The 15,738-nt window shown below is 35.8% G+C and overlaps 1 protein-coding gene across 1 annotated transcript in view; it reads right to left on the bottom strand.

The window, feature by feature from the left end:
* Positions 1-2,628: 2,628 nt before the first annotated feature.
* Positions 2,629-15,738, bottom strand: part of RGS7BP (regulator of G protein signaling 7 binding protein) — a 35,243-nt gene continuing 22,133 nt past the window's right edge. Inside the window, exons 3-6 of the mRNA XM_084225022.1 lie at positions 14,173-14,303; positions 6,471-6,618; positions 5,163-5,233; positions 2,629-3,648 (exon numbers count right to left, since the gene is read on the bottom strand). Of these exons, the coding sequence (XP_084081148.1) occupies positions 3,557-3,648; positions 5,163-5,233; positions 6,471-6,618; positions 14,173-14,303 (442 nt within the window). The 3' untranslated portion in view covers positions 2,629-3,556. The remainder of the gene's footprint in view (positions 3,649-5,162; positions 5,234-6,470; positions 6,619-14,172; positions 14,304-15,738) is intronic.

The following is a 15,738-nucleotide window of genomic DNA, read 5'->3' as shown; positions in this document are numbered from 1 at the left end:
TGTATCTTTAGCTTCTCTTGCCTCTTGTCCATGAAGCTGGATAATAGGTATGATATCTCTTACAGAGGTAATAAGGAATTTCACCACTACACCAGTAGGCATTTACTGCACCACTGTATATTTATTCCTCAGATGGGATACATGTTGGTTATTGTATTTCTCCCATTCTCTGACACAGATTTTCTGAGTTGTATTGAATATACATTAATATAATTTACTATTCTGTAAATTAACATGCAGATTTTGCATCATAAGTTCTCATTTTGGGTAAGTTAACATGCAGTCTGCTGCATGTGTTAGCATGCTGTCTACTGCTGTAAGCTTGCATTTTGATTCTACTCTGAAAAATGTAGACTCAACAGTGTACATAGATTTTTGATTTCTTAGATTGGTAATTTATGACACCTGAAATATTTTTTTTCACATAAAAAATGCTATTTTTTCACATGAAATATCTATGAAAAATGTGTGCTACCAGTGGAAGGTGGCTATAAAGAATTTGATAAGCTGGAGCTGCACAAAGTTTATTAAAAAAAAAGAGTTGGTGAAACTTGACATATTTGGTGGGAAGAGGAATATTTACTTGCTTTCTGCCCTGCAAAATAATTATGGTGCCTTTAACTCATAATACTTTCAAGTAAAATGTTCAAACTCCAAGAAAGATTTAGAAAGCAAGTGCTGCTTTCCTCAGTATTGTCCCTGAATGGCTTGTTTCCACACATTTAGGAGTTTAATGGGAAGTATTTCAAAGTACTTGGAAAGTAAATAATCTCTAAATAATTTGTTCTAAATAATTCTAAATAATAAGTTTTAAATAATCTCTAAATAATTTGTATAACAATTCGCTGAGGGAACTTTTAAACTTTGATCCTACAATTGTAGGATCATGAAACTAAAATGTAGTAATATCATTAACTTTTATCTTTCTTGTAATGACATCATGTTCTGGGACTTAAAAAGTTTTCTTGTTTTCTTTTGAAGTAGTGAAAGATAATTCACTGCATTCCTAAGTTAACCAATTTTTATCCCTTGACACCTCTTCAGTTCAGATACTTACCAGGACTTGCTTCATGTCACTATTGCTTAAGAGAACTTCCATTCACCCTTGAGCACCAATATTCCTTAACGGGCCATAAAGCTTGGAAATTGCAGCATGTCTCAAATTAGGATTAGTAGCAATATAAAACGCTTCAAGTAAGATGCTAGATTGCTTAGAATTATAGAAAGGCTTCAAAATGAATAAAGACTGCGATTTAGTAGACTTCAACTGAGGAAGCAGAAACACTGCTAAAGTTTCCAGAATAACAAAAGGTACAAGGACACATATTACTGTACACTTCAATATACTGCAATCTCAAAGAGCTTTGAAGACAATATGTTCAAGTCTATCACAGAATGTGCTGAAGTTAGGTAACTCACTGTGATATGACTGTCGCCCTGTTCTTCTAAGCACTTCAAAGCCTTATAATGTTTACATTTTTGTAATGGAGTTTCTCACGCACTTTTTATGTAAATAATAATTGTTTTACATTCCTTTCTGAAAGAAGAAAAATTTGATGCACTGTTGGTTTAACCAGTGTAGCTAGAGAGGTAGCAATTTCATTTTCCAATCCATAGTCACTTTTGAAGGTCTATAAATATTGGAGTCAGAAACAAACTATGCTCTTTTTACCTTAGACGTCTCAACTTCTGTGTGTTGTTCATTTCATGTCCTATTGTGACAATGACTGACATCAAGAGCTTCATAATATTGAGATGTTTATTTATTTGTCTCACTAATGTACATTCCATTGCAATAGCTGTGGTTAAAACACAGAGATATGACCTGTCATGTAACTTGGCATATGAAATTCCTTGTGATCATATGTGGGCAGGTAATGAATTAGACAAGGTCACTACTTTGCCCATCTGATTCTCTGTGTGTATCAAAAACCAGGACTTCTGAAAAAATCTTGTGTGAAATTTTCCTTCCCCCTTTCTTTCTCATGGTATCCCTGTACATTCAGTCTTGAATTCATACACTTTTTTTGGCATTAATGTCTTTCTTTTTCACTTATGGTGAAAAAAAATTAATTGGTTAATTGTAACTACTGATCAGTTTTGCAGACAGTATTTTTGATAGCTATTAGACACCAGGAGTTGTTTTTCCAAAGTTTTAACAGTTGCAAAATCTAGTGTATTTGTGGGGATGGAATCATAGAGCGAGTCTATCGCTTTGAAACTTCTTATGAAAACATGTCAGTGCTGAATGCTACGGACAACAGCTCTGATTAATGAGCACAAGGTTCCTGAGAAATGTGCAGAAAATTTTACAGACTTAACTTGGAAAAAACATTGTGCTGTGGACTTGGATTCCATTCTTCTTAAAAATGTTTGCTCTCACAAGGACACAGTTCAGATGCTTAGGAATATATATGACTAAAAATAGTACATTACCTGAAATCTTCAAACACATTGAAGTTACCTTTTTTTGTGCTATTTAAAGAATTTAGTCATGCATATTTTTTTAATCTGTCTTTGTAAATATTCTTGTTGAAAGGGAAATATTGTCACAAATTTGTGTAGTACTTTGACAACAAAATTAGAAAAAAATACAGTCTGGCAGTACAACTAGAAACAAGACAACAATTAATTTAAATAAAAAACTTTATTAACAATGTAAAACGTTTAGTGTCTTACAGTCTGAGATAATTTTGGCATGCCTTATAAGATCAATACTTGATATGCAGACACCATGCTTTGAATTTTACTGGCAACAAAATGGTTTGGCGTTGTGTTTTACATTGTTTATTTTAATACAACTTCTTTTAATAAATTACTTATTTTTTTCCAAAAGCTTGTAGATATACTATTGCCTGAAAAGGAAATTTGTTGCTTCTAAGCATTGTACAGTTTATAGATATTATGATTTCTCTGTATTTACAAGTCCTACCTATTTTCATATATGGGTTTTTTAAATCATAAATTAAGGTATCTTTCTATAAAGCTTTGAAGTTGAGATACAGTGGAAGACTAAATATGAATGAGAGCACAAAAAAAGCAACTGGATATTTTGTATAAATTCTGTTACAATATTGTTTGAATGTCTTAATAATTTTGCTCTTAAATAGTTTCCTATGCTTAAAGACTGTGAGAGAATGATCAAATGTTCTCCTATGCTTAAAGACTGTTAGAGTATGATTTTAATATGATACTAGTAAGAGTACTGTACTACACACAAACTTTTAGCTGCAGCTCAATTAAAAAAACTCTCTAAAATTATATATGAATCATAATTCATGTGTCTTCTTTGAGTGATTGAAAGTAAGCATGCAAAACATACTTTAAAAAGTTTTAAATATGCTAGATCTATTCCACAGCCATTTTTTGACCACCATAATTTGAAAGTATTAAAATTCTTATTTGAAAAGGGGGATGGAGCAGAAGACAAAAATGAATAGCCTAGTGTAGAAAATATACTTTATAGTCAAGATTCGCCACTTTCATCTTTTCAGTGGTCAAATAACAGTGGTTTAATCAAAGTCATGATTTCCTTGGTGCTTCTGTGCCTAATCTTCTAACTTGAGACAAGACAACACAATCCAAAGAATCTTCGCTTCCGTCTTCTTACCAGTGGATAGGGAGTCAAGTTTAGGAGGCTGCTATCATCTGTGATGAAAAACCCCACGTTTTAACACAGGCATGTACAGACAGGCACAGAAAAGAGATTTTATCATTTATGTGTCCTAGCAGCATCTACACAATCACAGAATCACAGAAACATTTTTGTGTCTAAGATTGAGTCCAACTAATCAGCACTGCATCAGACAGAACATGGCACTAAGTGCCAGGTCCAGTCCTTTCTTGAACACCTCCACCACCTCCCTGGGCATTCATTCCAGTGCTTGACAACCCTTTCTGTGGTAGATCCCATAGAGCACAGAGAAAATAATAACCTGAATTTTGCATTTGAGAGTCTTACAATGCGAATTAACAGGATCTCCATAATAATGATGATTCCCTGATCCTGGGGCCTATCTCCAAGTTTTAAAACCCTGGGACGCTTCGTATCCTGCTGCACAGGGGGTCAGTGATTTTCTGGTCATTATTGAAGGGCAGTATTTACACCAGGCAACAAAGAAGAATTCTGTATGCCTTTATCTCTGTAATGAATTCAAATTTCTCTATGTATTATATTCCCCCAATTTGTCTTTCCCTTCCTTATTTCCAGCACACTTTTTTCTTCTAGACTAAGCCTGGACCTTTCATCCCTCTTCCAGTCTTTACAATGGTACGTCTGTATCACAAGTGATTCCTTTTTACCTTTCAGTGTAGTTTTCAATCAAGCTACCCTGCCATGAAATCTTACTTGTATAATGAATACAATAATTCTATATTCATCTCTTAGCGTATTATGATGAATGCCAGGCTGCTTAGTTACTGGGGAAAAGATCTAGGACACATTCAGTACATTTCATCAGCTGCCACTGTGCAAAGACTGCACCACATTTAAGGAACACCCATTATCAAGAAGAAATCAAAAAGAAAAATTATTATCTTAATGCTGTTCTCACAAACAAAGAGAGTGTTGCTTGTGTTGCATGTGTGGAGAGATGCGGAATATTTAAAATGACAACAAAATAAAGGCTCATTGCTACATACATGCATAGGATGGAGATCCTGCCCACCTGTGCATTTCTATGGGGTGCTTGATAGCTGTCTATGCCAAAAGCAGCCTGGTAGCAGACTCAAGGCAAGTAGCTTTTCTGCAGAAAGTCAATGTCAGGTCACAGAAGCTACAAGCCTTGTAGGGGTGAAGCAAACCTCATCAGTCAGAAGGATCCCTCTCATAGTCTGTGCAATTTGCACCTTCATTACCTTTGATAAAGAAGGACTCTAGACACTGGGAAGTAGTTCTGCTCCTGCCTTTGTATCACCAAGAAAAGTCTACTATTTTATCTATAGATACTGTATCTATAAATTCCAGAATACCTCATCTGAAACTCAAGAGGCCAAAGATCATGTACTAGATTCTGGCTCTACTGAATCAGCAGGGAAGAGATTTTGCCTAGATTTTTCTTTTTGTAATTTCCATAAAAGGACCCTAGCTTTTTTGTATATAAAGGAAGGAAAACCCTTCAATTATCTTAATTTGTATTAAATAAAGAAAATTCAAAACTTACCTTGATTTTTCAGTGGTAAAGGCATAGTCTCCCTGAGTTTACTTAAAAGGTTTTTCATTTCTCTCATATCTCTGTGGATACAACAGTTTAAAAAGATGCAATGGAACAACAATTGTAGAGACTGCATGGGGTGTGGCTTCAATTGTTATAGCTTTATATGCAAAAACAATGGAGCAATAAATACAAAAATCTATCGAGCAAGCATTTGGTTTACATACATGTCTCAGAAGATGCATACCAAAAGAAAGAGCAATAAAATTAATAGGGGAGTACGTTTATGAAAGTCTGACACTAACTTTTCCTGGTTCAAATTTATGACCTATTCTGGCACTTGAGTATTTAATATTAAAAGCCTCTGGGGGACAATGTGACCCTAGAGGCAAAACACACAGTATGTCCTAAAATTACTATTAGCTAGTACTAATATCATTTTCATACCCCTTTATTAGAATTTTGAAGCTTGTGCTATGAATGTGTTTCACTGTTCAGAAGAAAATGATAAGCTATGCAACTAACCCTTGATACTTAACACTGCACATTAAATGAAAATTTTAGGAAGAGGGCTATCATTGTCACATGCCTTTTGAGGACTCTGGCATTATATTTTTTGGAAGGCAGATGATGGAAAATATGATAACAACACATCACCTCCAAGAGCAAATAACATTTTGATATGTTTTGAAAAAGGCCAGAAACTTCCAAAGAGTTTCCATTCTGTACACAGATGGCAGACCTACAGGCTTGTAATGTCTTAATGCTTTCAGGATTCAAATGCAATATGGTCTTGCTTCATTCATCTACTCATAAAATGGTTCTCAGAAATGCAGCAGCATGATTAGTAAAAAATTGCACTGTTTATTCTCCACATCAATAACAATTCAAATCTCAGCTGCAACTTAGTATACAAAGCCTCAAAATAGGACTTTTTGCAAAGAAATGTTGGCCATCGGGATTACCCTCTAGTAAAGGGTCTCACTTTTGTTTTTCAACTGCATAGTTAAGGGAGTAAGATAATACTGCTATGACATTCCCCTCCCCTCCTAAAACTTCCAAATTTAAAAGTATGGGCAGAACTAACTGAAATTAATTACATTCTGTATTTTTGATTTTAAAATGCTTAATTGGAGTCTGGCATATTTCAGGCGTATTTCACAAAATCAAAAACTCTATTAAATGTACCAGAGAAGTTAACAGGTTATTTAATTTACTTATAATTTTCATAGTAGCCGCACTGGCTGTAAAATTAAAGATGACTAAATAAATCCTAGAAAGAAATTTGTTTGTTTAGGAATGAAGTACTACACATACCTTTCAGTGTTTTCAATATCTGTGGAAACCTGCCATAGATGCTGTTGAATATCTGTTGGTGATAATGACATGTCTTCTAAAATAGGTACTTCAGAACTCTCCTCCACTTTAGTATCTAAGATCTTGGGTGGGCCACAAGGTTCTTTTCCTTTAAAATATTTAAACAAAACATGTATCCCTATTATTTATTGATTAAAACAGATACTCAAATTATCTAATTGATGCTTTGAACTTTGCACAATACAAATGGAGAAAAAGACTACTTAAATGCAAACTCTGAGTAAGAACTGTTCAGAAGCAGAGCAGACCATGCCAAGCTAGAAATCAGAGTGCTGCCATATTTTACCAATTTAAAAGGGTTCAATTAAACTCCAGTGGCTCTCATGGAACACAAAATAACAGCCAGAAGACAAATCAGAACAAAGTGAGGAAACCACAACACACACTCTGGAAACAACTTCAAAACTCTGACACTAAAGAACACTGCAATCCATGTCTCCAAGTACTACAGCAATACTGAGGGAAAACCAAAGACAAAAATGAGAAATTTTGTACTTTATGATTTAACAGCAATATAAAGCTGCCACCACCCACAGCCCAAATGCAATACATTCTGAATTTCTCTGTTGACACCTACCTAATTCACGCTCCCTGTATGAAAATTAAATATAGTGTTGAAATTGAAGGGGGGTGCTTCAGGACAGATCTTCCAGAGCTTTTGTGAAGAAGAGAATGGGATAAAGGATGATAATGGAGCATTCAAGAGAGCTAACCATTGGAAGAATATTTTGGTAAACCTGCAAATCTCCTTTGGACTACCTGACAGCATTGCTTTTCTGTAGTCGCAAGTACAATTCTGGCAGCAAATACAGAAGAAAATTCACACTGGAGTGCATCCCAGACAACTGTCAACATTTAAACCAGTGGTACAAAAAGTTGTGTTGGAAATGTTTTTTAATTTTGCAATTTTTGCAATAGGAAAAGTTTTGACATCAGTACAAATCTGAGTAGTTCCTGTAAGGTTTGACAAAGTGCATGAAGTACAAGACCAGCTAATAGAGCAGTGGTCATTCAGGCCATTTTTCTGGGACACTAGAGACCAAAACTGCAGAACATGGTATACTGCTCATCCACATCACAAATACATATCCCTGCTATCAGGCAGGTAACCTTGTTTTTTAAAATATATAATTTTCTGGATCACAAGGTAACATTATTGGGTAAGTTGTCTAAATAGTTGCATTCTGGTAAATTATTCCCTTGAAAAAAAGAAAGAAAAGAAGTTATTCTTAGCTACCTGTCTCAAACTAGATGTTGCTTATGCTACAGAGGATACTTGTTTATGTTTTAATGTTCTTCAAAGCCAGTAGGAAGCCCACAGTTACTTAAATGAATCCTAAAGAGCGCATGACATGATCATAACAAATTCAGCCTCTGGGAAAGAATCTTCTGTGTCCTTTCTCTGTGGCTTACTACCCCTCCACTGCTAACTTGTGCTTTATCAAATCCTTCTGTGATCCACTTTCGCCATTGAAATGATAGATTACCCCAACAAAAGGAAAAATAAAATGTGATGTTTTCTGATGAAGGGGTTTAAGCAAGGTCAGTCAAAAACCCTACATATCCAGGAGCAAGTTTCAGAGAAGGAGGATCATATTGCTCCTTTTACAAAAGCAGTGGAAATTAAGAAGAAATGAAGGCATTATAAGGGAGGGGAGACAAAGAGACCAAAACCTTTCTGTTGGTTACAAGCTGTTATGCTGAAAGATTACTTGCTTGTGGAACAGCAGACTAAGCCTGCTTCACAGATTACATGTATTATACTCTGTATCACCCTGTAGGTTTAACTTTCAAATTTTTCTTGTCCTTAACTGCAGCTTATGCTGTTATTTTAAGGTGATTCATATGGTACAGTTTTCATTGTTCAGTCATATAAGCTTCATTATTTTTCCCCATCACAAGAAGTCTGTAACACAACATAATGTTACCAATATCTCACATATTACTTTTTCACAAAAAAGGTTTCAGGTAAACCATCTAATGTGACACTGATATCACCAGGCATTACTCATGAAACAGGGCATTAGTGGATTGTTCCATTATCTTTAAGTGTTACGGTGGAACCCTGACCTGACCTTTGGTGACATGCTGTAGAGATGCATCCTTCAGGGATGTGAAAGGTGTTTCAATGGAAACAGGAACAGCACTAGATGAAATAATAGTAAAGGTTCCTTTTCTCAGCTTGAGAAGAGAAGCAGAGACTGTAATGTTCTTTTCATCAGCACAAAGACAAGCTCTTGCAGATTTGGCAGAATGAAGGACACAGATCTCTTTTCACCTGGAAAAAGCTCTTGACCAGTAATTCTGTTGTATAGTGAGCAATTCATGAAGCCTTTCTTGAATTTCAGATCCTTTGCTCAGTCTCTTGAAAGCAGTTAAAGAGTCAGCTAATAATAAAGGCTTTGCTTGAATAATGTATGACTCAGGCTTAACATTTCTACCCTGGTCATAGCCTATAGGGAAACAAAAGCTTCTAAATCTTTTTATCCTTATAGTCACTGGTAAGGATACCTTCTGTCATAGATACTTCAAAAAATTAGTATGAACCCTTAATTTTACTTTCAATGTAGTCAGTGGAAAGATTTTTAATAATTTTAGTTGCAATGATATATTCTTTCTTTTCTTATCAGTAATTCAGTTTGGTTTTTTTTTTTTACTGTAAAAAGCAGAAAATTATTTTGATCTGAAATTAAATCAATTTAGTTAAATAATGCTGAGCATCAAACTTGAGTGAGGATAAATATGAGGGCAGAAAACTGTCAGTTCAGTAAGGTTACATACATCATCTGGTTTTATGTGTCTCACCTGTTGTGCCCCTTATTGCTTCTGTGGTGATCTCTGTTTGCTTCCTTCATGCAACCCTAGGCACCTACTCTTAGTCACCACCTAATTTGCACAGAAACTGTGATGAATGAAAAGAAAGGACAAAAAAAAAAAAAAAGTCCCTCGGTGTTAGTTATATTTCACTGCAGAGGAACTAGAGATCTTTGAGTGGATACCAGACTAACAAAGCTGAGAGAATCTCTCTCTCAAAAAGAAAGTAGTGTTTACATCAGGTTTCTAACCTGTCAGTTAAGGATAAATGCACAAGCTATATATCACAGCAAGTACACAAGCAGGAAAACCTAGAAAGGGGAATAGGAAAGAATTGTGCAGGAAGTAAAAAAGGTATTTGACACATATGGCTAACAGCCTGAGGAATTTAATTTTTCATTTACACTTGGGACCTGCAGAACTTGGAGACTGTCTCACTAGAAATACTATTATTAAAGAAAATGCAAAAGGAACAAGGATTTTATGGTGAAAGTTGTGTTACCCTCCTTCCATGGCTGTTCCTGTCCCACTCCTTCACTTCATAGTGCACATGTAAGAATGGGTGAGTCTCTTGATTTTTACCTGTAAGCTCTTCTACACTCTTCCATCTTATGCCTCTTGCATAAGTGATGTGTGTAAGTTATGATTTATATCTACCAGTCTTTAAATAGAACACTGAGACTGCAGCACAACCATTAAATAATCCTTCCTTTCTCCTTCAAAACTCTAAAAAGCATGTCATTTAAACAAAGCCAAAAAGCAAAAAATCTCTCCACTGAACCAAGGGTTTATTTTTGTAGTTTGTAACATAAGCTATCACTTTTAGGTACTATTTTAAGGAAATATGTATTTTTATCACAAAACACATGCTGGAAATAAAATAATTAACTATATTAATTTCTTACATGAAACACAAGTAGTATGCATGCTTGATTTTCCTGTAAGACTCAATTCTTGCCTTTTTCGCATGATTATACAGGTACCTATCACTTTGGTTAGTGCTGGTATCATTCTGCCCTCACCTGTGTTTATATTTGTCAGGTGGGACTCACACATCTCAGTAACTGTTATTTTTTCTTTATGGTATGCAATAAATAAAATATATGACATTCAACAATTTCCTAATTGTTAAAAGAAAGATGTATGGCCAAGTAAGTACTTATATGTGTATTAGTTAGCCAGAACTCCTGGGATTATGGAAAGGAGGAGTAATAGAATAAATGATCAGGTGGCCAAAAACTTAGTAACTACAAAACACTTGAATTAGAGATACTTAGGCATGATTCCTTATGCTCCATGCAAACTTTCTGAATGCTGAACTGTTGAATCATTATATATTCTCAACATTGGGCTTTCGTAGAGTAGGTATCTTACAAAATAAAAAAATTATTGAAGAGCACTTACCCCAGTTTACTTACTGCATAACACAGCAACAGATATTTATGGCTTTTGGCCCCACTGTGGTTGTTACATCTCAAAGAAATAACAGACTATCTGACTTTTCTAGGTAGAGGTTCTATAATAGCAGTGATTTATTCTAAAACACTGTAAACATGCAAGAAATTTCTGTACTGTAAGATTGATATATATACAGCAAATAAAAGAATATTTGTTCAGCTGAAAAGAAAGATAAGGAGATATGAGAAGATATGTGCTGTGAAAGACAGTCAAAAGACGTTAAAATTTTATGCGGTGTTCCCTTAAGACAGTATCTTTCCTAGTAAGATATCTTTTTCCTGCTGGCTGAGTTTCTCTTAGGAAAAGAACATCAGCATCAGCACACTGCCTTAGTTTTATCAGTTCTATAGCTTGTTTGATAAATTCTGATCAAGGTAATAATACCTACATTATTATTAATAAGACACAGGTTGCTGAGAACAGTCTGCATGTCATTCTACTTGAATCTCTGCTGCCACCTGAGTAAGAACATGAATTGGTGAAATCTCATGGGAGGCTTAAAAACCTAACATACAAATTGTCTGGCAAGTAAGAGGGCTAGAGAAGGGAAATACTACATCCAAATGGAAAATATTACCCACAGAAATTAGCTTCAAGACGCAACAACAAGAACACCAGACATGCACACTTATGGGTCAAGCAAAGGTTATAAAGGCAGTACTCTTTGTACAAAAGAAACTTTTTTTATATGGTCACTCAGATAATGAAAGACCTGTGAAAAACTAAACAAGTGGAGAAATAAAAAACCTATATACAGCAGCATCACAATATATTTTATAATGGTGAATTATTGTCTATTTACTTCCTAGAGATAAATTTATGCACTTCACCTACACCATAGTATCATTCTCTGTAAGTAAAGAAATCAACAAAAAGTATGAGTTCAGAATGCTCCTTTGAAAACTGTATGTTCTGCCAGAACATAGAATAAATAAGTTGCAAAGTCATCTAGTGTAACATCCCACTGAAAGCAGGGCCAGCTTGCATCAGACTACTCAGGACTATTTGAGTTATCAGTATCTCCAAGAATGGATATTTCACAGCCCCTATGGGTGCCTGTCTAGCATGCAGCTACCTTCATGGTGAAAAAACAATTAACACAGGACTGGAATTTTCATCATTACATAATGCCCTCGCCATACTTCTAGGTGTTGCCAATGCTAAATATTTAATACAAAAAAGCTATTGTCTATTGGATATTCAAATTATTTGAATCCCTGTCATCATATAGTTTTTGCCTACTATGTATTTGTTTCAAAGAATGTCACAGAAGCTTGGAGCGAAGTTACTGTGTTTATCTCTAAAACACTCTATTTGGCAAGGACAAAAATCACTATTTGGTAAGGCCAGAATAACTACCATGGCGGTCTCTGTGGTGAGTTGAGAAACAGATGTCTGTCAAAGTCTACCTACTGCAAGGTAGGAACTAAGGTGCAACTCCTCTAATCCAACTTTAGACATCGATTAGTTTGATGTTTAGCTTAAGTTATTAATGTAGATTCCATACAGAGGTAAAAGGGAGAGACAAGACATTTCAGAGTTACTCAGGTCACTTTAAGCTACTTACTTTCAGCAGTTCACCAGATGGTTTGACAACTGTTGCCAATGCTAGGAAATGCAGTAAATCTGTCTTAAAAAGATGACTCATTTCGACAGCTACTATTATCTTGTTCTACAATGGCTCTGCTAATTCTCTCTCTTCCTATTTTATAGACTTATTTTTGACTTGAAAAAATAATTGAGAACCACATCTAAGCATTTACAAATCTCCCATTCTTACTTTCATGATAAAAATACACCTGTCTTTAGCAGTATTCTACAGGTAGATATGAAAAGTATGCTACAGGACCTTTTAGCAGGACAGGAAATGCAACAGGTTCACTACAAGATCTTTATTACAGTTCATTACAGAACTTTTCCTTGCTTTACCTAGTTTTTTTATTGATGAGATACTATCTGGGGAAAGAGTAGTTACAATCAGCACAGATACAGACCTAATCAGCCTGTGCCATCACTGAGCAATGAGGTTACTAAGTAAACTATTCAGTAAATTAAAAGCATTTCTACATCTTCCTTTTGGTAGGCAGCTAATCAAGTATGAAATGATTAGAGAGATGCATTTTCACTAAAGTGAGGACATCTCCTTTCAGTTCCAAGTCTAGTATTTGCTTTTATAAAGGTGGCCATCTTTTGAACCATATTTATCTGCCTTTTGTTGTGGTAGTGTTTCAGGAAGGATACTCCCCAATCCAGTGCTATCACTGACATTCTTCCAAACCACAGGCCACTCTCTCTCTCCCCCTCCACCTTCTGCTGAGGCAGGCTGGAGTTGAGAATTGGAGGCACAAAAGGTGAAGATCGGGAGTTAGGAAAAATTTACTGGAACCAGTAAGAGATAACCAGCAGTAAGAGGTAAGCAGCAGTGAGATAAGAAAACTAATAGTAACAGCAACATTACTAATAACATATCTTGCCTGACAAATATGTCTAATAACATAACTAAGTTTGCCCACTCGTCTGACTAATGACAGCTAAAACTTAAGGAACTACTCTTTTTAAAAAAGAATCAGACTCTTAAATGGTGAGGACATTAGCGATACTTACCTGCTAAGACACACTTCTGTAAGAATGATGATAAACAGAAATAGATCTCCTCTTTAGTACTGAAAATCTATCTATAGAGATACATATAATTCTTTTTACAGTTTGGTGCTTGTTGTGATTTAACCTTGGACATCAGTGAAGCCCCACAGAGCTGCTGACTTGGTCACCCCTGGTGGGATGAGGATACTGAGAGGGTGAAAGTGAGCAAACTCCTGGGTTGAGGTAAAGACACTTTAAAGCAAAAACCATACATGCAAACAAAGCAACACAAGGAATTTATTCACAACTCCCATGGGGTAGACAGGTGTTCAGCCATCCCCAGGAAAACAAGGCTACCTCATGATGACTTGGGAAGACAAATGCCATCACTTTGATATCCTCACTTTACTTCATTTTCTCCCTCTTTATGCCAAGCATGATGCCATGTGGTTTGGGATATCCCTTGAGTCAGCTGGAATCAGCTGTCCTGGTTTTGTCCTCTCACAACTCCTTGGGCCCCCTCAGCATCCTTGCTGGTGTGGTGGGGCGAGGAGCAAAAAGAGTCTTGCCCTCGTGTGGGTTTAGCAATGACTAAAACATCCCTGTATTATCAATGCTGCTTCCAGTGTAAATCAAAACATCGCTCCATGATGGCAACTATGAAGAAAATTGACTCCACCCCAGCCAAAACCAGGACAGTGTTTTGTCTTTCATAAATATCCAGGCATGCCCCAAAAGAATGTTCTTTTTCTAAAACAAACATCTGCGTACTTGTGCAATCCAGTACCTTTCCGATGAAACTGCAGTGATCCTAGCAGACATATCGACTTTAGCATTTCTGTTGTGTACATTTCTAAGCAACATTGCAACTGGATATACAGCCTACAGATTTCAGGGTGGATTTCACCATCTTCTGGGCTGCAATGAAAGAGAAAAATGTAGTTAGAAATGAGATTAGAAGAATGTGAGGGTCATAAAATCCACTTCCTTACTGTTGCAAGCAACCACATCAGAATCTGCTTGACAAACTATTATGCTTTTCCTACCTAACAGTATTTACAAACAATTCATTAGAACTATAAAACTCTAGGCTTAACATAGCTGAATTTGGGCTGTCTTTGGTAAGACTGCATGTCCTTATTATCTCCTCTGCATGTTTTCAGAAAATGGGCAAATAAGTGACTGAGACGCGTTCTCTTTAAATGCTTTGGATAAGTATTTTCTGTGAGACTGAAGCCTTTTTTTGCCATGCAATTTCAGTTACCCTTGGTCTTGATACATATGCAGGAGATTACTGGGCCACTTTAACAGTCCCTGCTCAGATTACAAATCCTGTATCAAGCATAATCAACCCTACTTTGAAGACACTCTCAATAGAAACAAGTCAGTTTTAGCCTACTCATTCTATACATTCTGCCTAAACTTCTTTTCCCCCTTATTTAAATTAGTAGTGATGTGATACTGCACTGTGAGGAGAATGGGATGCACAAGATTTTTTTCAGGAAAGTAGTAACAATGTTGAAAACAAAAACTGAAATCCTACACCTCCATTTCAGGAACCAATTCTCATGCCTGGCTGTAAAATCAGACATTAAGTATCACTTTTTAGGCTGGAATCACAGAAGTGGAAAGCAGTACAAGGCTTAAATAAGAAAAAAATTAGGCTGAAAAAGAAAAAAACCACCCCAGAACACACTAAAGATTGTAGAGAAATTATTCTGGAATTGGAAGAGACAAATGATAATTGGTTCCACCTGTCATCCATTACAAAGCAGATGTCATCAAAGAGGCAGGAAATTACTGGAGCATGAGTTACAATTGCTGTGGTCTATTACTACAGGAGCTACACCAAACATATGGTAATAAACCTGCCCATCCTAGCAGCTTTATTTCTTTTGGCTAGACTTTAATATTTTACTTCTCTTAAGCCATGTCTACTTTTCTACTTCTGAAGTGAAGTCTTGATTTGTTGAAGAGTTATCATGCATGATACTTTCTGCATCTTATCATAAATACAGAATAAAGCTATGGTACAAAACAAAAAGGGTTCAACCACAATTCTGCTTCTCCCCACACAATGTGTGTGCATCACTTAATGTTACAGCCTTTTTCTCAGTGAGCACAAAGTTACTTCTTTTAAAGGAAAAAACTTTAGAACTCAATTTACTTTCCATATTTAGGATGTACATCCAAAATTTAGGTCTTCAAACTTACTGCTTATTTCATGCAATGCCTAAGTCCCGAAGACCCACCAACAGACACACAGGCCTATTCAGTTTCTGCTTAAGTTGCCTAGATGTCTAGGCAACTCTTCTCTGTGACCAAGGTTTCTTCTGCTCTGAAGCCACTGACT

The sequence above is a fragment of the Fringilla coelebs genome, assembly GCF_963513975.1.
Source record: "Fringilla coelebs genome assembly, chromosome: Z".
Classification (NCBI taxonomy): Eukaryota; Metazoa; Chordata; class Aves; order Passeriformes; family Fringillidae; genus Fringilla; species Fringilla coelebs.
Note: the sequence above shows the minus strand (reverse complement) of the source record. Positions and strands in the feature narration are given on the sequence as shown.